Source organism: Camelus dromedarius, chromosome 2 (assembly GCF_036321535.1).
Source record: "Camelus dromedarius isolate mCamDro1 chromosome 2, mCamDro1.pat, whole genome shotgun sequence".
In the NCBI taxonomy this organism is placed as follows: Eukaryota; Metazoa; Chordata; class Mammalia; order Artiodactyla; family Camelidae; genus Camelus; species Camelus dromedarius.
This window is the reverse complement of record NC_087437.1, coordinates 47,823,989-47,843,874: the sequence shown is the minus strand read 5'-3', so window position 1 is coordinate 47,843,874 and position 19,886 is coordinate 47,823,989. Positions and strand designations below refer to the sequence as shown.

Sequence of the window (19,886 nt, the reverse complement as noted above, 5' to 3'; positions counted from 1 at the left end):
GACGAGAGACACAGGAAGTGACATCATTGTTGGCAGAAATGCGATTTGCTTACTTAGGCGGAAAAATGGCTGCAGCCGGTTTGGCTGTTTTCTGCAGGGGAGTCTCGGCTGCTGTAAAGGCTTCCAGGTCGTTAATAAGCCCTCAGGCTCTTGCTAGCACAGGGTAAGTGATGTGAGGAGTCAGTTTATCCATCTGTTTAACACTGGATCTTATTCGGTTGCCAAGATGCGGAGAACGCTCAGGGATGGAAAGGCTGCTGGGATGGCTGGGCCCGAACCCACTGCGGTGTGGAGTGAGTGACCTTGGAGACGTCTCCCATCTCCCCCATTTCCTTCTTCTGCAAACATTTTGTTGCCACCTGCTGTGGACCAGGCAGTACTTCGGGGTCTGTAGAAGCCCAGTATTTGGTGAATTAAACCTAGAGGTACAGAAGCATCCTGTGTGGCTTGGTGAGCTGGGAAAAAACTTCACTGAGGAGCATTTGGCTGTGAAACTGAAGGCTGTGTCAGGTTTGGATAGATTTTTTTAAAAGGCGGTGGATGGGGGAGGGAGAGCGCTTTGTACTCCCAGAGTTTGTCGTAATGGGATTGTTTAGTGAATGTTGAGTGAATAAATGAAAGTAGCCAAATGAATGGAAAGTCGCCCTGCAGGTGTGACAAAGGAATAGTCTACACGTGGTGTTCATTATTTCTGGAAAGATCCTTGTCTTCTGGACAGACTGATCATTTCTGACTTGAGGATGTACGGTTTCCTCCCTTTTATTGGCTTTTGTTTTTAATGAGTTGAATTTTATATATAGTTGTGTATGTCAGTTTTTTTTTTTTTAAATAAAGTAATGTTTGTGCTTTCGAATCCGGCACAGTTATTGAGCGTCTCTTATGTTCTGCAGTGTTTAATTACTTACATTGACTTCAGAGACAAGCAGTGTTGGGTGGTGGTGGTTTTGCAGAGGTCTAGGGGTTGCAGCTTGATCAAGGTGGCAAACTTGAATCAGTTGTCCCTTGTACTTCATCCTTTTTACTTAATTTTGGATCTTTATCATTACTGTTGAATGAATATCTGTCCATTTGCAGTCATTTTAGAAAATAGGGTTAAGTATTCTGAAGAAGAAATCAACAATAATTCTACCATTCAGAGATAAACAGATTTCCTTTCATTCTTTTTGACTTTGCATGTATGTGCATACATGTAATTTTAAAATAAAATCAGGGTCATATTTACATAAATGCATTTTTGTATTCTACCCTTGTTTCCCCAACTTAGGAAATTTAAGAATTTCCGACCAAAAGAAAAGTTGTAAGAGTAGTACAGAGAATAACCATATACTCTTCACCTATGTTGACTAGTCCTCAACATTTTGTCACATTTTCTGTACTTTTTCTATCCATGCTTTTTTTCCTGAACTGTTTAAGGCATGTCAGAGTGTCAAACATGACACTTCAGCATATCTCCTAAGAACAGGAACACTGTCTTAATAACCACAACACTGCAGTGATTACACGGGGCAATGAAAATGAATACACTGCTGTCATTGTCCCACTCTTATCTAACGTACAGTCCAAGTTAAATGTCCTCAATTGCCCTGGTAAGTTCTTGTTCTTCTTTTCTTAATTTTTCATTCAGGATCCTATCAGTAATCATTTATTGCATTAGTTGTCATGTCTCTTTAGTCTTCTTTAATTCAGAATGGTTCATTTTTTTTCTCTTTCATGATATTGACATTTTTTTAATAAGGTCAGCCTTTTTAGAATATCCCTGCATTCAGATTTGTCTGATTGTTTCCTCATGATGAGATTCAGGTTAAATTTTTTCATAGGAATACAACACTTGTGATACACTTCATTATTGTGTTTCAAATTATTTCCCCAAGTCATGAAATATTCTTTAAAAACATAATTTTTAGATTACTGCATAATAGATTATCATACAGATGCACAATAATTTTTTTTAACCATTCCCTGTTTGCCCATTTACATTATTATCAACTTTTTGGTATTATATACAATGCTTTAGTAGACTTTTTTTTTTGAAGTGTAATTGACTTACAATATTATGTTGGTTTCAGGTGTACAGCATAGTAATTTGATATTTTTATACATTAGAAATGATCACCACAATAGATATTTTAATTTATTAATTCTAATTTTTGATAATTTCTTTAGTTGAAATTTTTAGATGTGAAATTACTGGGTTAAAGGAAGAACCATTGGGGCCTCTGGCACATGTTGCAAAATTAACCTTCAGAATGGTTTTTTCTGCTCATATACCCACTAGCACCTTATGAAGGACTTAAAACGTTACCTTAAAATAGAATTATGTCAATTTATTACCTCTGAAATTATGTGAATATATTCAGCTCTGAAAGTATAGGGTAGTGATACCTATAATGCAGTGCTAAAAATAGTTTCTAAAGCATTTTATGACTTTATTGTTTCTTGTGCAGAAACTCCAAGTAGATTTTTTAACGAGGTAGATGAGGAAATTATTCCATTTATTGTTTATAAAATCCAAATATAAAAATTTAATCACTTGTTTATGTATGTTCAGTTGTAGGTTTTCTCTTAGTCTGTTGACTAAGAATACACCAAGTGTCACATCTTTTCACCAGTGTAGATTACTTCATACCACATTGTCAAAAAGAGGACTGGAAGAATTTTTTGATGACCCAAAGAATTGGGGAGAAGAAAAAGTGAAATCTGGTGAGATATTTGCATTGGTCAATATTAAATATATTTATTGAACCCTCCATCATTTTAGGGTTGTTAATCCAGTTTGGGGATTATTTAGGTGTTTCCTTTTTTGATTTTCTTTGGGAATGGCTATTAGAGAAAATTAAAAGGACAATGTAATAGCAGAGTTAACTGTTCCTTGGCAGGTTGGCAAAAGATTTAGAAGAGGAGTAGTTTGAAATTATTAACTAAAGTGAGGTTTGGGTTTGTTTTAGATTTCATTTTTTAGAAATAATTGAAAATTAATTTATAATAATATGAAGTATTTTGACATTAGACTTGAAAATACACTCTATACTAATACTAACATTTTTGAATGCTGTTGTCAGTCACATTACTGATATTTTCATGTTACCTAATTTAATCACAATTTAATCATAATTATATATTATACTATAATATATTAAAAGTATTATACATTTTATATATAAAGGGACAAGTTTAGAGAGGTTGAGTAATTTGCCAAAGGGTACATAGCTAGAAAATTATTTCATATTGTGGATTTATTGATTTCCTAGGAGCTTCATGGACCTGTCAGCAGTTACGGAACAAAAGTAATGAAGATTTACATAAACTTTGGTAAGTGGACCAAGTACATTAACATCTACGTGTTTGAATCAGTTACAGTATAGTAATGAGATATAAACTTCTATCTAATGTAAGAAATTAAAGTGATTTATAGTACTGTGGGTGATATATAAGATCATTAAAGTTTTTGTAAATGCAACAGAGGTCAAATTACATTAAGACAAATGTATCAGAGTTCTCAAATAGTTGGGAGTTTAGAAATTTTACTGTAACTGTTACCAGTCATACTACCACCTTTATACTAACAATTTCAGGAAACTAATAAAATGAAGTGGGGACAAGTTGGTCACATTTAGGCCTTCTTCCTTTTTATTACCTTTTGCATGGTCTGGAATCTTTAGCTTATTTGCTTTGGGGAAGTGTGTTGGGGGTGCACTTAATAGGAAGTTTAGGCAGGGTTTCCTGGCAGGTTCTCCTGGTGAATTAAAGAGGGTTGAGAGGATTTAAGACAGAGTTGCATTTTTAATAGACCGTGTGTGTGTGTGTGTGTGTGTGTGTGTGTGTGTGTGTGTGTGTGTGTGTGTGTAAGTTAAGGGATAATTGTGGTAACGTATTAGCTTCAGGTGTACAGAGTAATGATTTGATATTTGTGTATATTGCAAGATGATCATAATAAGTACAGTTAATATCCATCACCATATGTAGTTACAAAAAGAGTTTTTCCTTGTGATAAAAATTTTCAAGATCCATTCTCTGAGGTACTTTCACTAGCTGTTATCACTGTTCACTTTATAAAATGAAAAAGTCACGGGGATGTAATGTTTTTGTACCTCTTGACTTCCCACCCCCTGCATTGACTATATTTAGCCCAGAGATATGTGTTCGGGCTGTACTGTGTTTTTAAACTGGGAAATTTCACGTAAAGATAAGGATTTCTGGCTCCTCTTGAATGGTCAGACCTGTATTATAGCAACACTGGCTCTACATTCCTACATGGTAACAGTTCAGCTGGTCTAAATGGAGCAGTGCCCTGCTTCTTACCCATCTTGGTCTTTTACCAAGCCCACTTCACTCATAATTGTTATTTGTCTAGGCACTGTAGTAGGAATTTAAAGTTTTATCCCCTGATTTAAAGGGTTATTTATCTTTCATGGCAGGTGAAAGAACTGTAAAATGCTTATAAAACCACTAATATTATAGGCTTATTTGTGTGATACAATGAGAAATATATATTTTATCTTTGTTTCTAATTGCTTAACACACAGCTCCTAATCTCTTGGAATTTTCCTGAGTGATAGGAGTGTCTTTTATTATAATTAGGCAACTCTCTACTGGGGCAGGATGTGTGTTGGGGGTTGCTGCACAGCTTCAGGATAGAGGCTGGTCGCTAGAAAGACCAAGGTGGGATGAGAGGGTGGAGCATTCAGCCTCACCACCACTCCCACCTCTGGAGTGGGAGAGGGACTGGAGACTGAGTCCAGTCACTAGTGGCCAGTGATTTAATCAGTCATGCTTGCATTAGTGCAACTTCCATAATAAACCGTGAACGACTAGGTTTGGAGAGCTTCCCAGCTGATGAATACCTGGAGGTGCTGGGAAGGCGGTGTACCCTGAGAAAGCTTGAAAGCTCTGTACCCCTCCCCCTCACCTTGACCTCTACATCTCTTCCATCTGGCTGTTCCTGAGTTGTATCCTTTATAATAAACCTGTAAAAGTAAAGTGCTTTCCTGAGTTCTGTGAGCCGTTCTATCAAATTATCGAGCCCAAAGATGGGGTTGTTGGGACCCCCAGTTTATAGCTGGTCAGTCAGATGTATGTGAGGCTTGGAGGTTGCTGTTGGTATCTGAAGTGAAGGGCAATCTTGTGGGTCTGAACCCTTAAATCTATGGAATCTGGCACTAACTCCATCTAGTTAGTGTTAGAGAGTTGAAAAAATTGTATTAGAAAATACCACACACATATTTGGTGTCAGGAGAGGAAAAAACCCCTTATTTGGTGTCAGGAGTGTTATATATAAAACAGTACAGATTCATTATAGTAAAATAAGTTGTATTAAAGCACTGTTATTGTGGCTTATTGGTAAAGGAATAGTTAGAGCAGTTTCAGTATTCATCCTGGCTAATACCACATAATTTCTCTTCTGCCACTCCTTCCCCCCAAATTGTCTTCTTCCATACCAAAAAGTACCTCAGTTCCTTTGCTTCATTTTCAGTGCCTGCACATTTATTTCCTTTCCTTTCTTGCAGCTCTGATTCTCAATCAAACATTTATTCACAAAACCCATTCTCACTTGAGCTTTGCCACTTCAGTGTTTTGATTTGTGATTTGATTGTGTTTGTTTTGGTTTCCTTTCCAGCCTAACAAATTCCATCTCTATGAAGCTTTCCTTGATCATCTTATTTAGAAGGATGTCTCATCTCTCCTCTTAATGCTACTAGTACTTGTCTATACTACTCAGTACACCATACCATATTAGAGTTCTGGAGGCAGCATAGTGGACTAAAAATAGAATGGGTTTTACACACAGGGAGTTCAGGATTTGAATCTTGAATTAGCCATGTGCCCCCAGATACCCGACTTCTCTCAGCCTTAGTTTCTTCATTTAGAAAGTGTAAATAGTTCCAATCTCAAAGAGAATTGTAAGAATTCAATGAAATAAATGTATATAAAGTGCTTAGCACATTACTTGGTGTGTAACAGGCACTGAATAAATGTTATTTAATCTTCCATGTTTTCTCTCCGTTTGGAGTGTAGGGACTGTGTTTTGTGCTTTTTTTGTAACTCTTCTGGCACTTACTTAAAATGATATGTGGTATGTGGAAAGTTAATTGAACAAATGAGTAAGAATAGATGTAGCTCTGTTTAAAGGATTATTCTTTGTAATGATATTCTGTATAATCAAGATTTCTAGAGGACATTTGAGTATATCATTAATTTTGATGTCAAAAATCACAACTTTATTACTATAACCACAGGATAGCATCACAAGCTTTGTGTTTTTTGATATAGGTATGTTCTCCTGAAAGAAAGAAACATGCTCCTAACTCTGGAACAGGAGGCTAAGCGGCAGAGGTTGCCAATGCCAAGTCCGGAGAGGTTAGAAAAGGTGAGATTTGGGGGAGGCTGGAGATTGCTGAGAGTGAGATAAATGTTGAAAGGTGTGAATGTATGGTTCCTGTATTTCTTGGCAAGAAGATTTCTTTCTATTTCTGCTTGATTTTTAGGAAATTTACAGAGTTGTATGATTATCACAACTGTCTATTTTAGAACATTTCCAACACCCCAAAAAGAAATCTTGTGCCCATCTGCAGTCAATCCTCCTTCCTCCTGCATATACATGAAAATATGTTTTTGTTTTTATTGGATAGATACCCAGGAGTGAAATTGCTGGCTGGTATGGTAAATTTGTGTTTAACATTTTGGGAAATAGCCCAACCATTTTCTAAAGTACCTTCACCATTTTACATTTCTGGTTCTGGTTTAGATTCTTCTCCACTAGCTAGGTCAAATTTTTTTGACACATTGATCACCTACTGTGGATTGAGTGCCCCTGAGGAAACACAACTGTCACTCAGATTTGGGTGATGTGGCAATCAACGTATTTAATGCATTTTTAAAAACTGAGGTAAAAAAAATAACAAAATTTATCATCGTAACCATTTTTTAAACTATATTTTTATTGAAGTACAGTCAGTTTACAATGTTAATCATCTTAACCATTTTTAAGTGTAGAGTTCAGTAGTACTTTTTAAATTGAAGTATAGTTGATTTATAATATTGTGTTAGTTTCAGGTGTACAGCAAAGTGATTCATTTGTATATATTTTTTCAGATTATTTTTCATTATAGGTTATTACAAGATATTGGGTATGATTCCCTGTGCTATAAAGTAAATCCTGTTGCTTATCTATTTTATGTAGGTGGGAGTGGTGGTGAGGCTGAATGCTCCACCCTCTCATCCTAGACCTTGGTCTTTCTAGGGACCAGCCTCCATCCTGAAGCTGTGCAGCAACCCCCAGTACCCCCTTTGTCATAGATTTATTGACTGTAAGTGCATGGGTTTATTTCTGGACTCTATCCTGTTCCATTGATCTGTGTCTGATTTGGTGCCAGTACCATACTGTTTTGATTACTGTAGCTTTGTAGTATAGTCTGAAGTCAGGGGTGATTCCCTCAGCTCCATTCCCCTTTTTTCAAGACTGTTTTGGCTGTTCGTGGCTTTTTGTGTTTCCATACAAATTTTAACATTTTTTGTTCCAGCTCTGTGAGAAATGTCATTAGTAATTTGATAGGAATTGCGTTGAATCTGTATATTGCCTTGTTTAGTATGGCCATTTTAACAATATTGATTCTTCCAATCCAAAAACACAGTATATCCTTCCATCTGTTTATGTCATCTTCAATTTCTTTCATCAGTGTCTTACAGTTTTCAGAGTATAGATCCTCCGTACATTTCCTCTATACCTACTCTGGTGAGAGTTTTTATTATGAAGGATGTTGGATTTTATCAAGTGCTTTCATCTATTAAAATGCTCGTGTAGTTTTTTTTTTTTTAACATTTTTTATTGAGTTATAGTCATTTTACAATATTGTGTCAAGTTCCAGTGTAGAGCACAACTTTCCAGTTATACATGAACATACATACATTCATTGTCACATTCTCTTTCACCGTGAGCTACCACAAGATCCTGTATATATTTCCCTGTGCTACACAGTACAATCTTGTTTATCTGTTCTACATTTTGAAATCCCAGTCTGTCCCTTCCCACCCTCCATCCCCCTGGCAACCACAAGTTTGTATTCTATGTCTATGAGTCTGTTTCTGTTTTGTATTTAAGTGGTTTTTGTTTGGTTTTTTTTTTTAGATTCTGCATATGAGCGACCTCATATGGTATTTTTCTCTCTCTTTCTGGCTTCACTTAGAATGACATTCTCCAGGAACATCCATGTTGCTGCAAATGGCGTTATGTTGTCATTTTTATGGTTTAATAGTATTTCATTGTATAAATATACCACATCTTCTTTATCCAGTCATCTGTCGATGGACAGTTAGGCTGTTCCCATGTCTTGGCTATTGTAAATAGTGCTGCTGTGAACATTGGAGTGCAGGTGTCTTTTTGAAGTAGGGGTCCTTCTGAATATGTGCCCAGGAGCGAGATTACTGGGTCATATGGTAAGTCCATTCCTAGTCTTTTGAGGAATCTACATACTGTCTTCCACAGTGGCTGCACCAAAATGCATTCCCACCAGCAGTGTAGGAGGGTTCCCTTTTCTCCACAGCCTCTCCAGTGAAATGCTCATGTAGTTTTTGTCTTTTGTTGATGTGGTGTGTCACATTGATTGATTTGCACATATTAAACCATCCTTGCAACCCTGGAATGAATCTATCTTGATCATGGTGTATGATCCTTTTTTATGTAGTTTTGGATTTGGTTTGATGATACTGAGAATTTTTGCATCCATATTCACCAAGGATATTGGCCTGTAGTTTTCTTTTTTTGTAGTGTCTTTGTCTGGCTTGCTATCAGAGTGATGGTGGCTTTGTAGAATGAATTTGGAAGTGTTCTTTCCTCTTCAGTATTTGTAATAGTTTGAGAAAGATTGGTATAAGTATATAAGTTCTTCTTTGTATGTTTGGTAAAATTCCCTAGTGAAGCCGTCTGGTCCTGGACTTTGTACGTAGGGAGATTTTAAATTACAGAGTATTTCACATCAGTGATCAGTCTATTCAAATTATCTGTTTCTTCTTGACTCAGTTTTGGCAAATTGTATATTTCTAAAAACTTTGTCCATTAATGTCAGTGGGGTGTTAACTGTCTCCTACTATTATTGTACTGTTGTCCATTTCTCTCTTTATGTCTGTTGGTATTTGTTTTGTATATTTAGGTGCTCCTATATTGGGTACATACATGTTAATAAGTGTAATATCCTCTTCTTGTATTGATCCCTTTATCATTAGTTTCTTGGTATGGTGACCTGCATTTCTGTTGATAATCTTTCTTAATTCCTTTAGCATTTTTATTACCTCTTTTTTAAACTCGGGGTCTAGTAGACTGTTGAAGTCTTTTATTATTCTTGTTCTTTTAATTGGGAGTAGTTTCTCTGCTTTTTTTTTTTTACTTAACTTTCTCTGTTTCTATGAATTTAGGAGAAACAGTTATCCACTGTGGTCTTGAAGGAGTGTTTTTATGTGGGAACGTCCCTGTAGACTGAGTCCAGTAATTTTGGTGCAAGGGCCGTTTTTGTATGGGCGCATGCTGGGTCCTCCCTCACAGTGCCCTGGCCGTCACCCCTTGGCAGGGGGTGTGATCGGTGTTGTGTCTAGAGCCTGTGCTGGATGTGAGACGGGGCTTCTATGCTTTGCCTTGGGCTTTGCTCTGTAGCTGTCACTGCCCTGTAGGGGGCAGGGTGTGCTCCCCAGTTGTTGGAATAGAAGCCTTGAAGTTCTGTTTCAGTTAGGCTCTGATGCTTAAATCTGTGCCCTGCCCCAAAGGAGGTAATTGCTGAAGCCAGTGAGGCCTGCGTGGTCACAGCGCCTGGGTAGGTCATGGTTCGGCGCAGAAAATCCCAAAGTCACGTCCCTTTCTCTGTTGTGTTTGTTCCATCTCTAGTGCAAGGCTGCAGTGTGGAGTAGGCTGGAGGTCAGGACATTGTGATTGCAAAAATTGAGCTAACTGGGTTGCCACCAGAGATCCGTGCTGCCTCTGTGGCAGAATTCTCCTAGGACCTGTCTGCTCCAGATCTAGTGCTAAGCTGCGGTGTAGGGTGGGCGAAGCCGGAGTCTCTCGCCGGGATGCGAAATCGCTGCGTACTCCTGCCTGGGGCCTGTCTGCCTAAGACTCAGCGCTTAGCCACTGTGCATTCTCATGGCCGCTGCCAAGTGTGTACACTGACAGAGTCTGCCCACCACCGCCGTGTGCAAGCTTCCACCCAGATCACACCCCAGGGACCCTAGTTTGTCTCTGCATAGCTAGACCAAAGCTTTGCCCTGATCTCATACCAGGCTGTGGCGTGGAGTAAGTAGGGCCGGGGCATTCACCCTTTGGATTGGAAGTGCAGCAGGCTAGCAGCTGCCAGTGCAGGGCTCTCTCTGGCCTGATTGTCAGCAAGCCAGCATGCACGTACTCCTTCTGAGTGGAGTCTAGGCTTCTCCAGCCCTCTCTGTTTCAGTGGATTTCTCAGTAAGCGTTGGGCCTTGTCTCCTCTGTACAAGACCTCAGCAATGGGATGCCCAGATTGTGATTCAGTTCGCTCCCTCCCCAGGGTGAGGGTTCATCCGTGTGATCTCTTCCTTACAGATCACCCCCGCAGGTGCAGCTGATACTCTTTGTTTTTAAACCGTCCTACCTAGAGGAGATCTTTCTTGCGCCTTTGGTTGTATGGGAGACCTTCTGCCAGTTTCCAGTTCGTTTTCCTTGATGTTGATTTGTTCTGTTACTGAAGTTGTTAGTGTTAATAATTTGGTTAGTGTCCTGTCTGTCAGGTTCCTCCACTGTGTAGTTACTAATTTTTCTTTGTATTGAGATCATGTAAATATATTGCAACTCCTCACACTTGTGCTCACTGGTTTTCATATCCATGGATGTTGATCTTGCCTCAGTTATTACTATGATGTTTGCTGAATGGTGGTTTTCTAGTTTCATATCAGTTAGCTTCCTTCTGTAAGGAAAGGCTTTTCCTTTTCTCCATTTCTTTGTTTCCCCCCCTCCCCTACTCTTCTCTTTCCTTTCCTTTCTTCTTCTTCTTTTTCTTTCTTGATTTATTCATTCTAATTGTATTCACTGAGTTATAATCCTTTAATATCATCATCCCAGATTTGGCCAGTGTGGGTTCCTTCAAGTTGGCTCCTGTGTCCTCATTATTCTTTGATGAGGAACAGCAAGATGCTCTGGATTCATTTTGTACTTTTCCTGCCCCAGCCCTGGAATCAGCCATTTGACACAGAAACACTGGTTCCCTTGAATGGAGAATGGTATATTTAGAAACCAGTATCTGGGTGATACATGTCTTCGTTGCTGCAAAACATTGGTAAAGTAATAGGATTTTATGTTTAGATATATTTGCCATTTCTGCCATCAAGGAAAATTATGTTTTAGAGACTCTTTTAAGTGGTTTGGCTGTTTATAAATAGCACGTTGTTTATCTGATGAGAAAGCTTTTGCTAGACTGGTGCTATTCTAAGACTTTTAAACTTCCATGGCAGATTAGATTATAAAGATAATCCCCCAAGTAGCTGTAGGACCTGAAAGAGATGTGAAAGCCACACACTGAGATACACTATCTGATCACCTGTACATGCAGCCCACACTCAGCACTTCCACCCCCTACATGAACTCAAGGCCACCAGAGTAGCTGAATCCACATGTCACTTCCTCTCAACTGTATGAATTTCTATGAAATCCTTGAGAAAGTAAGAATGACAAATCCTATTGAAGACAGACAAACTAAGAAGTGTGAAGGGACCAGAGAGATCAGGGCCTAACACAGAGCTCTCTGATCCTCAGGAACTCAGTAAACCTGGCTGTTGACTACATTAAAGAATTTGTCCAAGCAAAGTCAGGGTTGAGGCTCCTAACTGCAATCTAATGTTAGCTCACAAAGAAAAAAAGTAAATGTCTACCAAGTCCACAGAGTTAACACCCAGTTATTCACGTTCATGTCAACAGATGACAAGGAAAATCAGAAGCATCAATTAGATACACCCTATTCAAAGCAGCCAACCTCAGAGAGCTTCCTTTTTTAGTTTATAACTTTCCCAGAGCCAAGAGTGTCCTCACACAGTTCCAGAGCTTCAGTTTATTTCTTAATTTGAGAAAAATTATTATTTTTATTTTTTGTTGATAAATTTCTGTTAGCAGTATATCACAAAACACAGAAAACTGCACCTATTTGAGGTTAAAAAATTATGGTCACTTTCAGTTTATCTAGAGAAAACTTTTATTATTTTGCATTCTACTAATTCAGGAAGTGTAGTACTTATTATTTATTGGGCTGAAGTTCACCTCTGAAATATATTTTTTTAAAGCAGGGAGAGGGAATAATCTATTATCGAAGTTTTAAAGTCTTAGAATAGCACCATTCTAGCAAAAGCTTTCTCATCAGATAAACAATGTGCTATTTATAAACAGCCAAACCACTTAAAAGAGTCTCTAAGACATAATTTTCCTTGATGGCAGAAATGGCAAATATATCTAAACATAAAATCCTATTACTTTACCAACGTTTTGCAGCAACGAAGACATGTATCACTCAGATACTGGTTTCTAAATATACCATTCTCCATTCAAGGGAACCAGCGTTTCTCTGTCATATGGCTGCCCCACCCCCTTTAAAGCTTTCTTAAAAGGAACAAATGTGTATATGCAACATTTCATATCTGTCATGCTTAAGATAATAAACACACATAACCACCTAAAAATGGCTCTCGGTATTTAGAATTATGAAAAAATTTAGCTCATATGTTATTACAATCCCCAATGTATGAACATTTATTTATAAATAAATATATATTACTTGAGCAGTGTATCATTGTGTACAGTGTACGACACAATAGAAATGTTAAAAGAAAGAGCTAAAAATAAATAGAGATTCTAATAGCATTCTCCTATATCTTGATGGATCTTTAGAGATTAGTATTAGGATAGATTGATTCTCTGTTTCCTGTAATAGCAACAGCTGCCAAGCGGGCACAATAATGTGTCTGTGTGTTAGGGACACACTGATTAGTTAAGGCCAAAACATGGGTTTTAATATTAAAAAGTAGCGAACTGTTATCACTTCTTAGTAGCTCATTGAGTTTTGAAATGAGGAGTCAAATTGGATCCTTAAAAGGAATCTGTGTGGGTGTATCCTACTTCAAACAAAAGTAATATATGGAAATTTGAGTTAAATAGATTTTCATTTAGATGAAGCTAAACTTTAAAAAAAAAAATTACAGTAAACAATATTGCAGACACCTATGTAAACGCATACTGGAGCCAAAAAGATTTTTGGTAAATATTTGACGGAATGGCTCTTTGACAAAAATATTCATGATAGGTTTTCTGTAGCATAGTCTTTATGTGTTCTCTTTCTTTGAAATTCTGTCATGAGTGATTGTTGAAATTATGTCTTTCTATTCTCTTTTCAGGTAATAGACTCCATGGATGCATTAGATAAAGTTGTCCAGGAAAGGGAAGATGCCCTCAGACTTCTTCAGACTGGTCAAGAAAAAGCTAGACCTGGTGCTTGGAGAAGAGACATCTTTGGAAGAATCATCTGGTACATGGTGGCTTTTCTGAGATAATAGTGGAAATCTCATGCCTCCTTTCCCTATCTAGCACCTTTTAAGAAAACTCTCACCATATGTGTTTAATTTAGAGATATATCTAACATAAGCAGAGGTCCCCAAGCCCCTCTGTAACTTCAGGATCTGAATGAAGGTAGCTGTATCTAAGCCCAGGCAGCCCATTCCCATGATACAGTTACTTACAGGTTCTTTATAACGGTCATTCTCAATCTCATGAGAATCACATGACCTTTGGGAATTTGATGAAAGTAAGTTATAGATACTTTCCCCAGGAAAATGTGCATGTGTATAATTTCAGAAGGTTGTAAATCCTATGAGGCTAATTTTAGGACACACCTATCCTCTTTACCCATTAAGAAACTGGCACTATTAAAAAAGAAGTTCTCGAGGAGTAAGGCCACATGAACCAGTCTCAGTTTGCTCCCAGTGCCATTAGGATAAGCCCTAGTCCAGATTTTGAAACAGTTTATTTTTATTACATCTTTCCACCTTTTGTGACATCTTGTTCCCTACATCCAGTTCCCAAAGTCCTGTCAGACCTTGGAAAGGGTCTGATGAAAAAAACATTCACACTGAGGTATAATTAACTGAGAGGACCCAGTGTATTCTCTTTTCCTTGGGTTTTTTTGCATTTGGGTTGAGCTGCCAAATGGAAGCATCTTTAGTAGAATTTTAAACATCAGTCAGCAAGATGAGGCATTATGGGTGGTTGAAGACTTTCCCTACACTCTTGAAATTATACTACATAAATGTGCTCCTGCATTTGGTAGATTCTTTTCATGGATTTGTGGTAATGGTGCCGCTCGGAGTCAAATTTAAGGGAGTGGCTATGTTGTCTGTAACTCTGTAATCCAATACAGAAAAGAGAGGAATTGTCAAAACATCTGACTAAAAACTTTGATCTATTTTATTTTCTACTAAAATTTACTGAGGTCCTGACTGAGGTCAATTAAGAAAGGGTGGGATTAGGGGAGAGACTAGGTGTCACTTTTAGAATCTGTGAGAGTGCTGTTCTCTTTAAGGTTTTTAAAATTTTGCTTTTTAACTTTCCTAGAGTTAAACAAAGTAATGAACAAAACAGTTATATCATCTTTCCAGTGTAGCTTATTAAATCAAATATAATTTCAGTGCCTTTTCCCTAATTTTCTATTGTATGTTAAAATATTTAAGGTAGCCTTTTAAATGCAGAGCTCCTTCTTAAAAATATTACATCTAAATTTTTTTTCTGACAGAAAAATCATGTGGCAGTAATGTCAGAGATTCCTCTTTGGATGTGTCTTGCCCTTCCTTGGTTGTTGAGAAATAGTGGTAGACTATTATCCTGATGAACTGAGGGACTTTAGTACAATTATCAATTCTGCTTAAAGCAATGTGGTCCATTGCTCCAGTGGCACTGCCTGTCAAATTATATACTAAACGCCAAAATTACAAAGAGATTGGAATTTAGGCTTCTAATATTATAGATTAATTCTGGATTTTTAGAAATGATTGGTTAAATGCCCTGAAATTAATCCTTCTGTTACTTTTTTAATTGAAATACTTTCAAATAAATGTTATAGTATGAATTCACAGTTTCCCTTATTCCCCACTCAACATTATGATTTTTTAGGTTTTGTTATGTTAAGGTAGATACAGATAGATATCTATGTCAGTTGGTGTCATTTGTTTACATTTTAAATACATAAAATAAATATCAATGTTTCAAATTATGTATGTGTGTATACATGTATATGTATAAAATTAGTGAACACAAATATAAGTATGTAGTGAAAATATAAAATATATCTGGTAATGCTATACTCTAGTTTAAGGCTAGGAGCTATTGTGAAAGTAGAGAACTTAAGGTGCATCTTTAAACTTTTATATATATATGTTTTCAAAAGAATCTGAAGCAAACTTTGTAAAATACTAACATCTACAATTTTGTAGTGGGCTCATGAGTGTCTTATATTACCTGCACTTTTCTCTAAGTTTAGAATACGTTATAATTTTAAGGTATAAACATTTAAAAATCTTTAAAAGCCAATTACATTTCATTGTACTGAAAATTTATGGTCCAAAGATGGCTTAATCTCTGCAAAAAGTGAAAATATATTCAGTATTTTCTGTAAGGTGACACCTTTCTGTTTTCTTGGCAGGCACAAGTTCAAGCAGTGGCCTATACCTTGGTACCTGAATAAAAGATACAACAGGAAACGATTCTTTGTGATGCCCTGTGTGGAACGTTTTGTCAGGTGAGCACAAGTACCCTTAATAAAACATATCTTTACATCAGATGACATGTGTTAAACTTTTACATAACTAACACATGTTCATTGTGGAAAAACCAGAAAAATCAGGTAAAAAAAGAAATTAAAGTCTAATACGATTTCACCATCCAGAAATAGCTACTGCTAACATTTTAGTGTATATCCTTTCAAAAGTTTTGTTGCCTTTCTAATCATCAATCTGTATGTAAGTAGATGGTTAAATCCCTCTGTAATGTTAAAAGAAAGGTCCAAATACTTCAGCTGCATAGAATGTGAGGTGTGTTTTGCAGAGCTGATTGAGTGAAGAGGGGCTGGGGTGAGGAGAGGAACCTGTTGCAGTACATCTGAATTCCTGTTATCCGGCAGAATGGTGATTTCTAGGTATTTTTTATAGCAAATTTTTTTCTGCACTAAGTTTGTTATTGAGTAGGGAGAACACAGGGCTTCTGTTCCATTAGAGGAGTGAAGGGGTCATATGAACTCCCAGGCTAATAATTATAAAAATGAAATAAGATTTTTAAAAACAGCGATTTTGAAACACTTAGATCCACATCCAAAAGCAGACAGAAGCCTAAGGAGAGTTTAATCCCCAAAACTGCAGTTGAAAGGGAAAAGAATTGCTAGTTTATAGTTTCTGGAGCACGGGTGCTGCTTAACTCCCAGGGCTGTGGCTGCAGAAACAGGTGGGGAAGCTGGCCGGTTGCTGGCTAAAGATGCTAGAGATCAGAATTCAGGGCAGGAAAGCAGCTGGAAATTTAAAGGAGAAATCCTAGCAGCACAAGAACCACAGCTTTTAACAGCTGCCAAAGATAGTACAGTCATCTTTCAGCAAGAGTTCTTTAAAAACTGATTTTTCTCCCCCAAAAGCTTGTTTTCATACCAAAATAAATACAAACAAAAAATTTAAACAGGAGGAAATATATCTTTAAACAGAGCTTTAAGATGTTTTAGTATAACTTAGAATCACAGTTTTTTTTCCCACCAAACCATTTCCAGTTTTATGTATAGAGGTGTTGTGATTTATAATAAATTTATTTGGTCTTTTGGTCTTTGTCTCCATTTCTGGCAAATGGAGGCAAAACTCTTGAAACCTTTGCATTTCCTAAGTGATGAGGTGGGAGGTTTTTTTGTTTTGTTTTTTGGGGTTTTTTTAGTCTTTTGTTATGTGAATGACATGACTTTTGGGAAGCACTGAAGGAAGAGGGTTGGTTGCCAGGGGAACCAACTTTGAATAGCCCTTTGAAACTTTTAGTCTCACCCCATAATTTCCAGGGAGGGGAAAGGAGCTGAGGTTGGACCAGTTACCAATGACCAGTGATTTAATCAGTCGTGCCTTTGTGATGAAGCCTCCGTAAAATCCCGAAGGAGGGGTTTGGGGAGTTCCTGAACACGTGGAGATTTGGCGAGATTGGTGGGTCAGAGAGGGCATAGAAGCTTCTTGTCCTTTCCGCATGCCTTTCCCTAACTATCTCTTTCATCTGGCTGTTCCTGAGCTATATCCTTTTGTAATAAACCAGTGATCTAGTGAGTAAATGGCTTTCGAGTTCTGTGAGCTGCTCTAGCAAATTAATCAAACCCAAAGAGAGGGTTGTCGGAACCCCAATTTACAGCCAGCCATTCAGAAGTATGGGTAATAACCTGGATTTAGGATTGGCATTTGAAGTCCAAGGAGGTGGTTGTGGGAATTTCCAGTCGGTAGTGGGTCAGTCAGAAGCATAGGTTCTAAGCTCTGATGCTGTTTCCAGGTACAATGTCAGAAATTGAGTTGAATTCTTGGACACCCTGCTGGTGTCTTGAGAACTGGAATTGGGTTCAGAACCCCTTTGTTGATATGTATCCATTCTAAGTGGGCACTAGATGTCAGTCTTTCTCATCACCAGTGCTATATGTTCAGTCAATCCTTCATTTAATTCTTCCTGCAAAATGTCTCCAGAATGTGTCCTTCCTACTCTGTTTCTGTGCTAGTGCAGACCCTTGTCATCAAATTGCATCACTGAACATCTTCCTCACTCCAGTCCATTCAAATGTTGCCTCCTGGCTATTTTCCTCAAACCTTTTGATCACATCAGTGCTGTTCAAAAACATACAGTAACTTCTGGTGTACCAGACAGAATCCAAACTCCTTCCCACCCAGGGTTCCCACAGTTTAGTCTTAGCTATCATCAAAGTCAGACCATTCTTTTTGTTTCCTAAATATAACTTGTTCATTTTACCCTTTTCCTGTCCCTGTTCCTACAGTTCCTACAGTTTTGAACTCTCTCCACCTAGTCATTTTAAGGCCCAGTTCAGATGCTAAGCAATTGAAGAAATTAACTGAATTAGCTGCACTGGCTTTTCCACCTCACTTTCTCCAAACCTAATGTTCCAATTTGATCCTTTTGTCCTTAGTCATAAATAGGTGAATTTGAAACACCTATAAATAAATAAATAACATGACTTTAATATGTAAGAATTTATGAATCCAGTGTCACTTTCACAGACCTTAAACATTTTCTATATTTGAAACTACCTCCTTTAGCCTTACCTTCAGAGCATGCAGCATAATCTTCTGAATATTCTTAAGAATAGCAAACCTTTATTATTTCACATGGGTTTATTTTTTATAACCAAAATTTAGTTGGAGTAAAGATTGATGAATAAAATGGGTAATCTGATTTCAACTTTTAGTCTTTATACGTAATTTACAAAGTAGCTTATATATTTTGTATATATACATATTTTTGTCTTTCTATATAACCCTCATCAAATTTGTGTGACCTTCCCCACCAGTAGTACTGGCATATTATTCAGTACCTGTGTCTTAATTGTATTGTTATATTTTATATAAACATACACCTACTGATTAATAAAATATCCTATAAAAAATCAAGTACACTGGAGGCTTGGCATCTGTGAATTTATCATTTGCAATTTTGATAACTCCGAAGTGACCCTAGAAGTCACTATAATTTAGCTGAGGCATAAATAAATGCCTAATGCCTTGGGATGCTGCTGATGGGCAGAGGCAAATTCACTTAGAGTGGCAAGTCCACTAGCACTAAGCATCATTGCTCGGTTGTGGGGAGTTAACATACACTAGACTGAGTGCTGTTGAAATTAGGAAATTCCTAAAAGTCTCAGGATATAAAAAATCTAATGTAGTCAATAAAATTAGTGTTTCTAAAATAAGGGAGAAAGATAGCCCAGTATGTTACAGGGTTATGAAATCTCTTATTTCCATCAGGAAATGGGAAAGAGAATCGGTGTAGAGTCACAGATGGTTTGTTTTGCCTTAGTGGAGGTCCTGGGGATTGAACCTAGGACCTTGTGCATGCTAAGCATGCACTCTACCACTGAGCTATACCTTCCCCCACTGATGCTTTTGATTTTGTGTTTATCTTTGACTCATGTAGGTTTACAGTGATTATTCAAGGTTAATAATACACGTGACACATCTAATTCATGACTGGCATGATTGAGGCCTGTAGTAATTGATTGGATATATATATATATTGAGTTACAGAAATAGTTTTGTATAAGTTGCTGTTATGCTTTTATTATTCTAGATTGAGACTTGAGAAACAAGCCCGCATCAGAGCAAGGAAGAAAAGTTTAGAGAAAAAGAAAGAAAAATTTCTTCAGGAAAAGTTTCCACATCTCTCTGAAGCCCAGAAGTCAAGTCTTGTCTAAGATATGAACTCTTAATTTACCATTTTCTTGGATTACAGTCTGTATACAAAAGTAAATACATATTAAGTGGTTTATAAATAAATTGTGTTTTTAGTCAAATGACTACCAACTATTTTTAAGTGTTGTTATGGCATGCTAATTCTGGAAGTGGTCAAAATGTGGTATAACTTCAGATTAAATTCCCATTTTATAAATTCTGACATCTAAGCAGACTTCAATTAATCTCTTGTATCTTAGAGTGGGAAAATGGTATCAACTTCTACAGCAAAGGCAATAAGGTAATTTTGGAATTCAGGTTAATACTTTTACTGCTATTGTTACTAGATACGAAGGGGCCGTGGATTCTACTGTTAATAAATAGTGAGTACTTTCATTTAAAATAATGATAAATTCATTTAGTGATTAAAGTAGCAAGTTACAATA

The 19,886-nt window shown here is 37.2% G+C and overlaps 1 protein-coding gene across 2 annotated transcripts; it reads left to right on the top strand.

Annotated features, from left to right (window-relative positions):
• Positions 1–11: 11 nt before the first annotated feature.
• Positions 12–19,565, top strand: MRPL47 (mitochondrial ribosomal protein L47). Of its 2 annotated transcripts, none has more exons than XM_010976248.3 (7): positions 12–163; positions 2,549–2,700; positions 3,249–3,309; positions 6,268–6,364; positions 13,387–13,517; positions 15,684–15,779; positions 19,340–19,565. In XM_010976248.3, the coding sequence occupies exons 1-7, from the start codon at positions 39–41 to the stop codon at positions 19,461–19,463; spliced, it is 786 nt and encodes a 261-aa protein (XP_010974550.2). In that variant the 5' UTR covers positions 12–38; the 3' UTR covers positions 19,464–19,565. The 2 variants fall into 2 exon arrangements, with proteins under 2 accessions (XP_010974550.2, XP_031307454.1); XM_031451594.2 differs by lacking the exon at positions 12–163 and adding an exon at positions 190–510.
• Positions 19,566–19,886: the final 321 nt, after the last annotated feature.

Excerpts from the sequence above, each read along its gene's own strand:
- MRPL47 (XM_010976248.3), top strand. The coding sequence starts at position 39 with ATGCGATTTGCTTACTTAGGCGGAAAAATGGCTGCAGCCGGTTTGGCT. Across the intron at positions 164-2,548 it reads CAGGCTCTTGCTAGCACAGG|TTGTAGGTTTTCTCTTAGTC; the intron begins GTAAGTGATGTG and ends ATGTATGTTCAG. Across the intron at positions 2,701-3,248 it reads AGAAGAAAAAGTGAAATCTG|GAGCTTCATGGACCTGTCAG; the intron begins GTGAGATATTTG and ends TTGATTTCCTAG.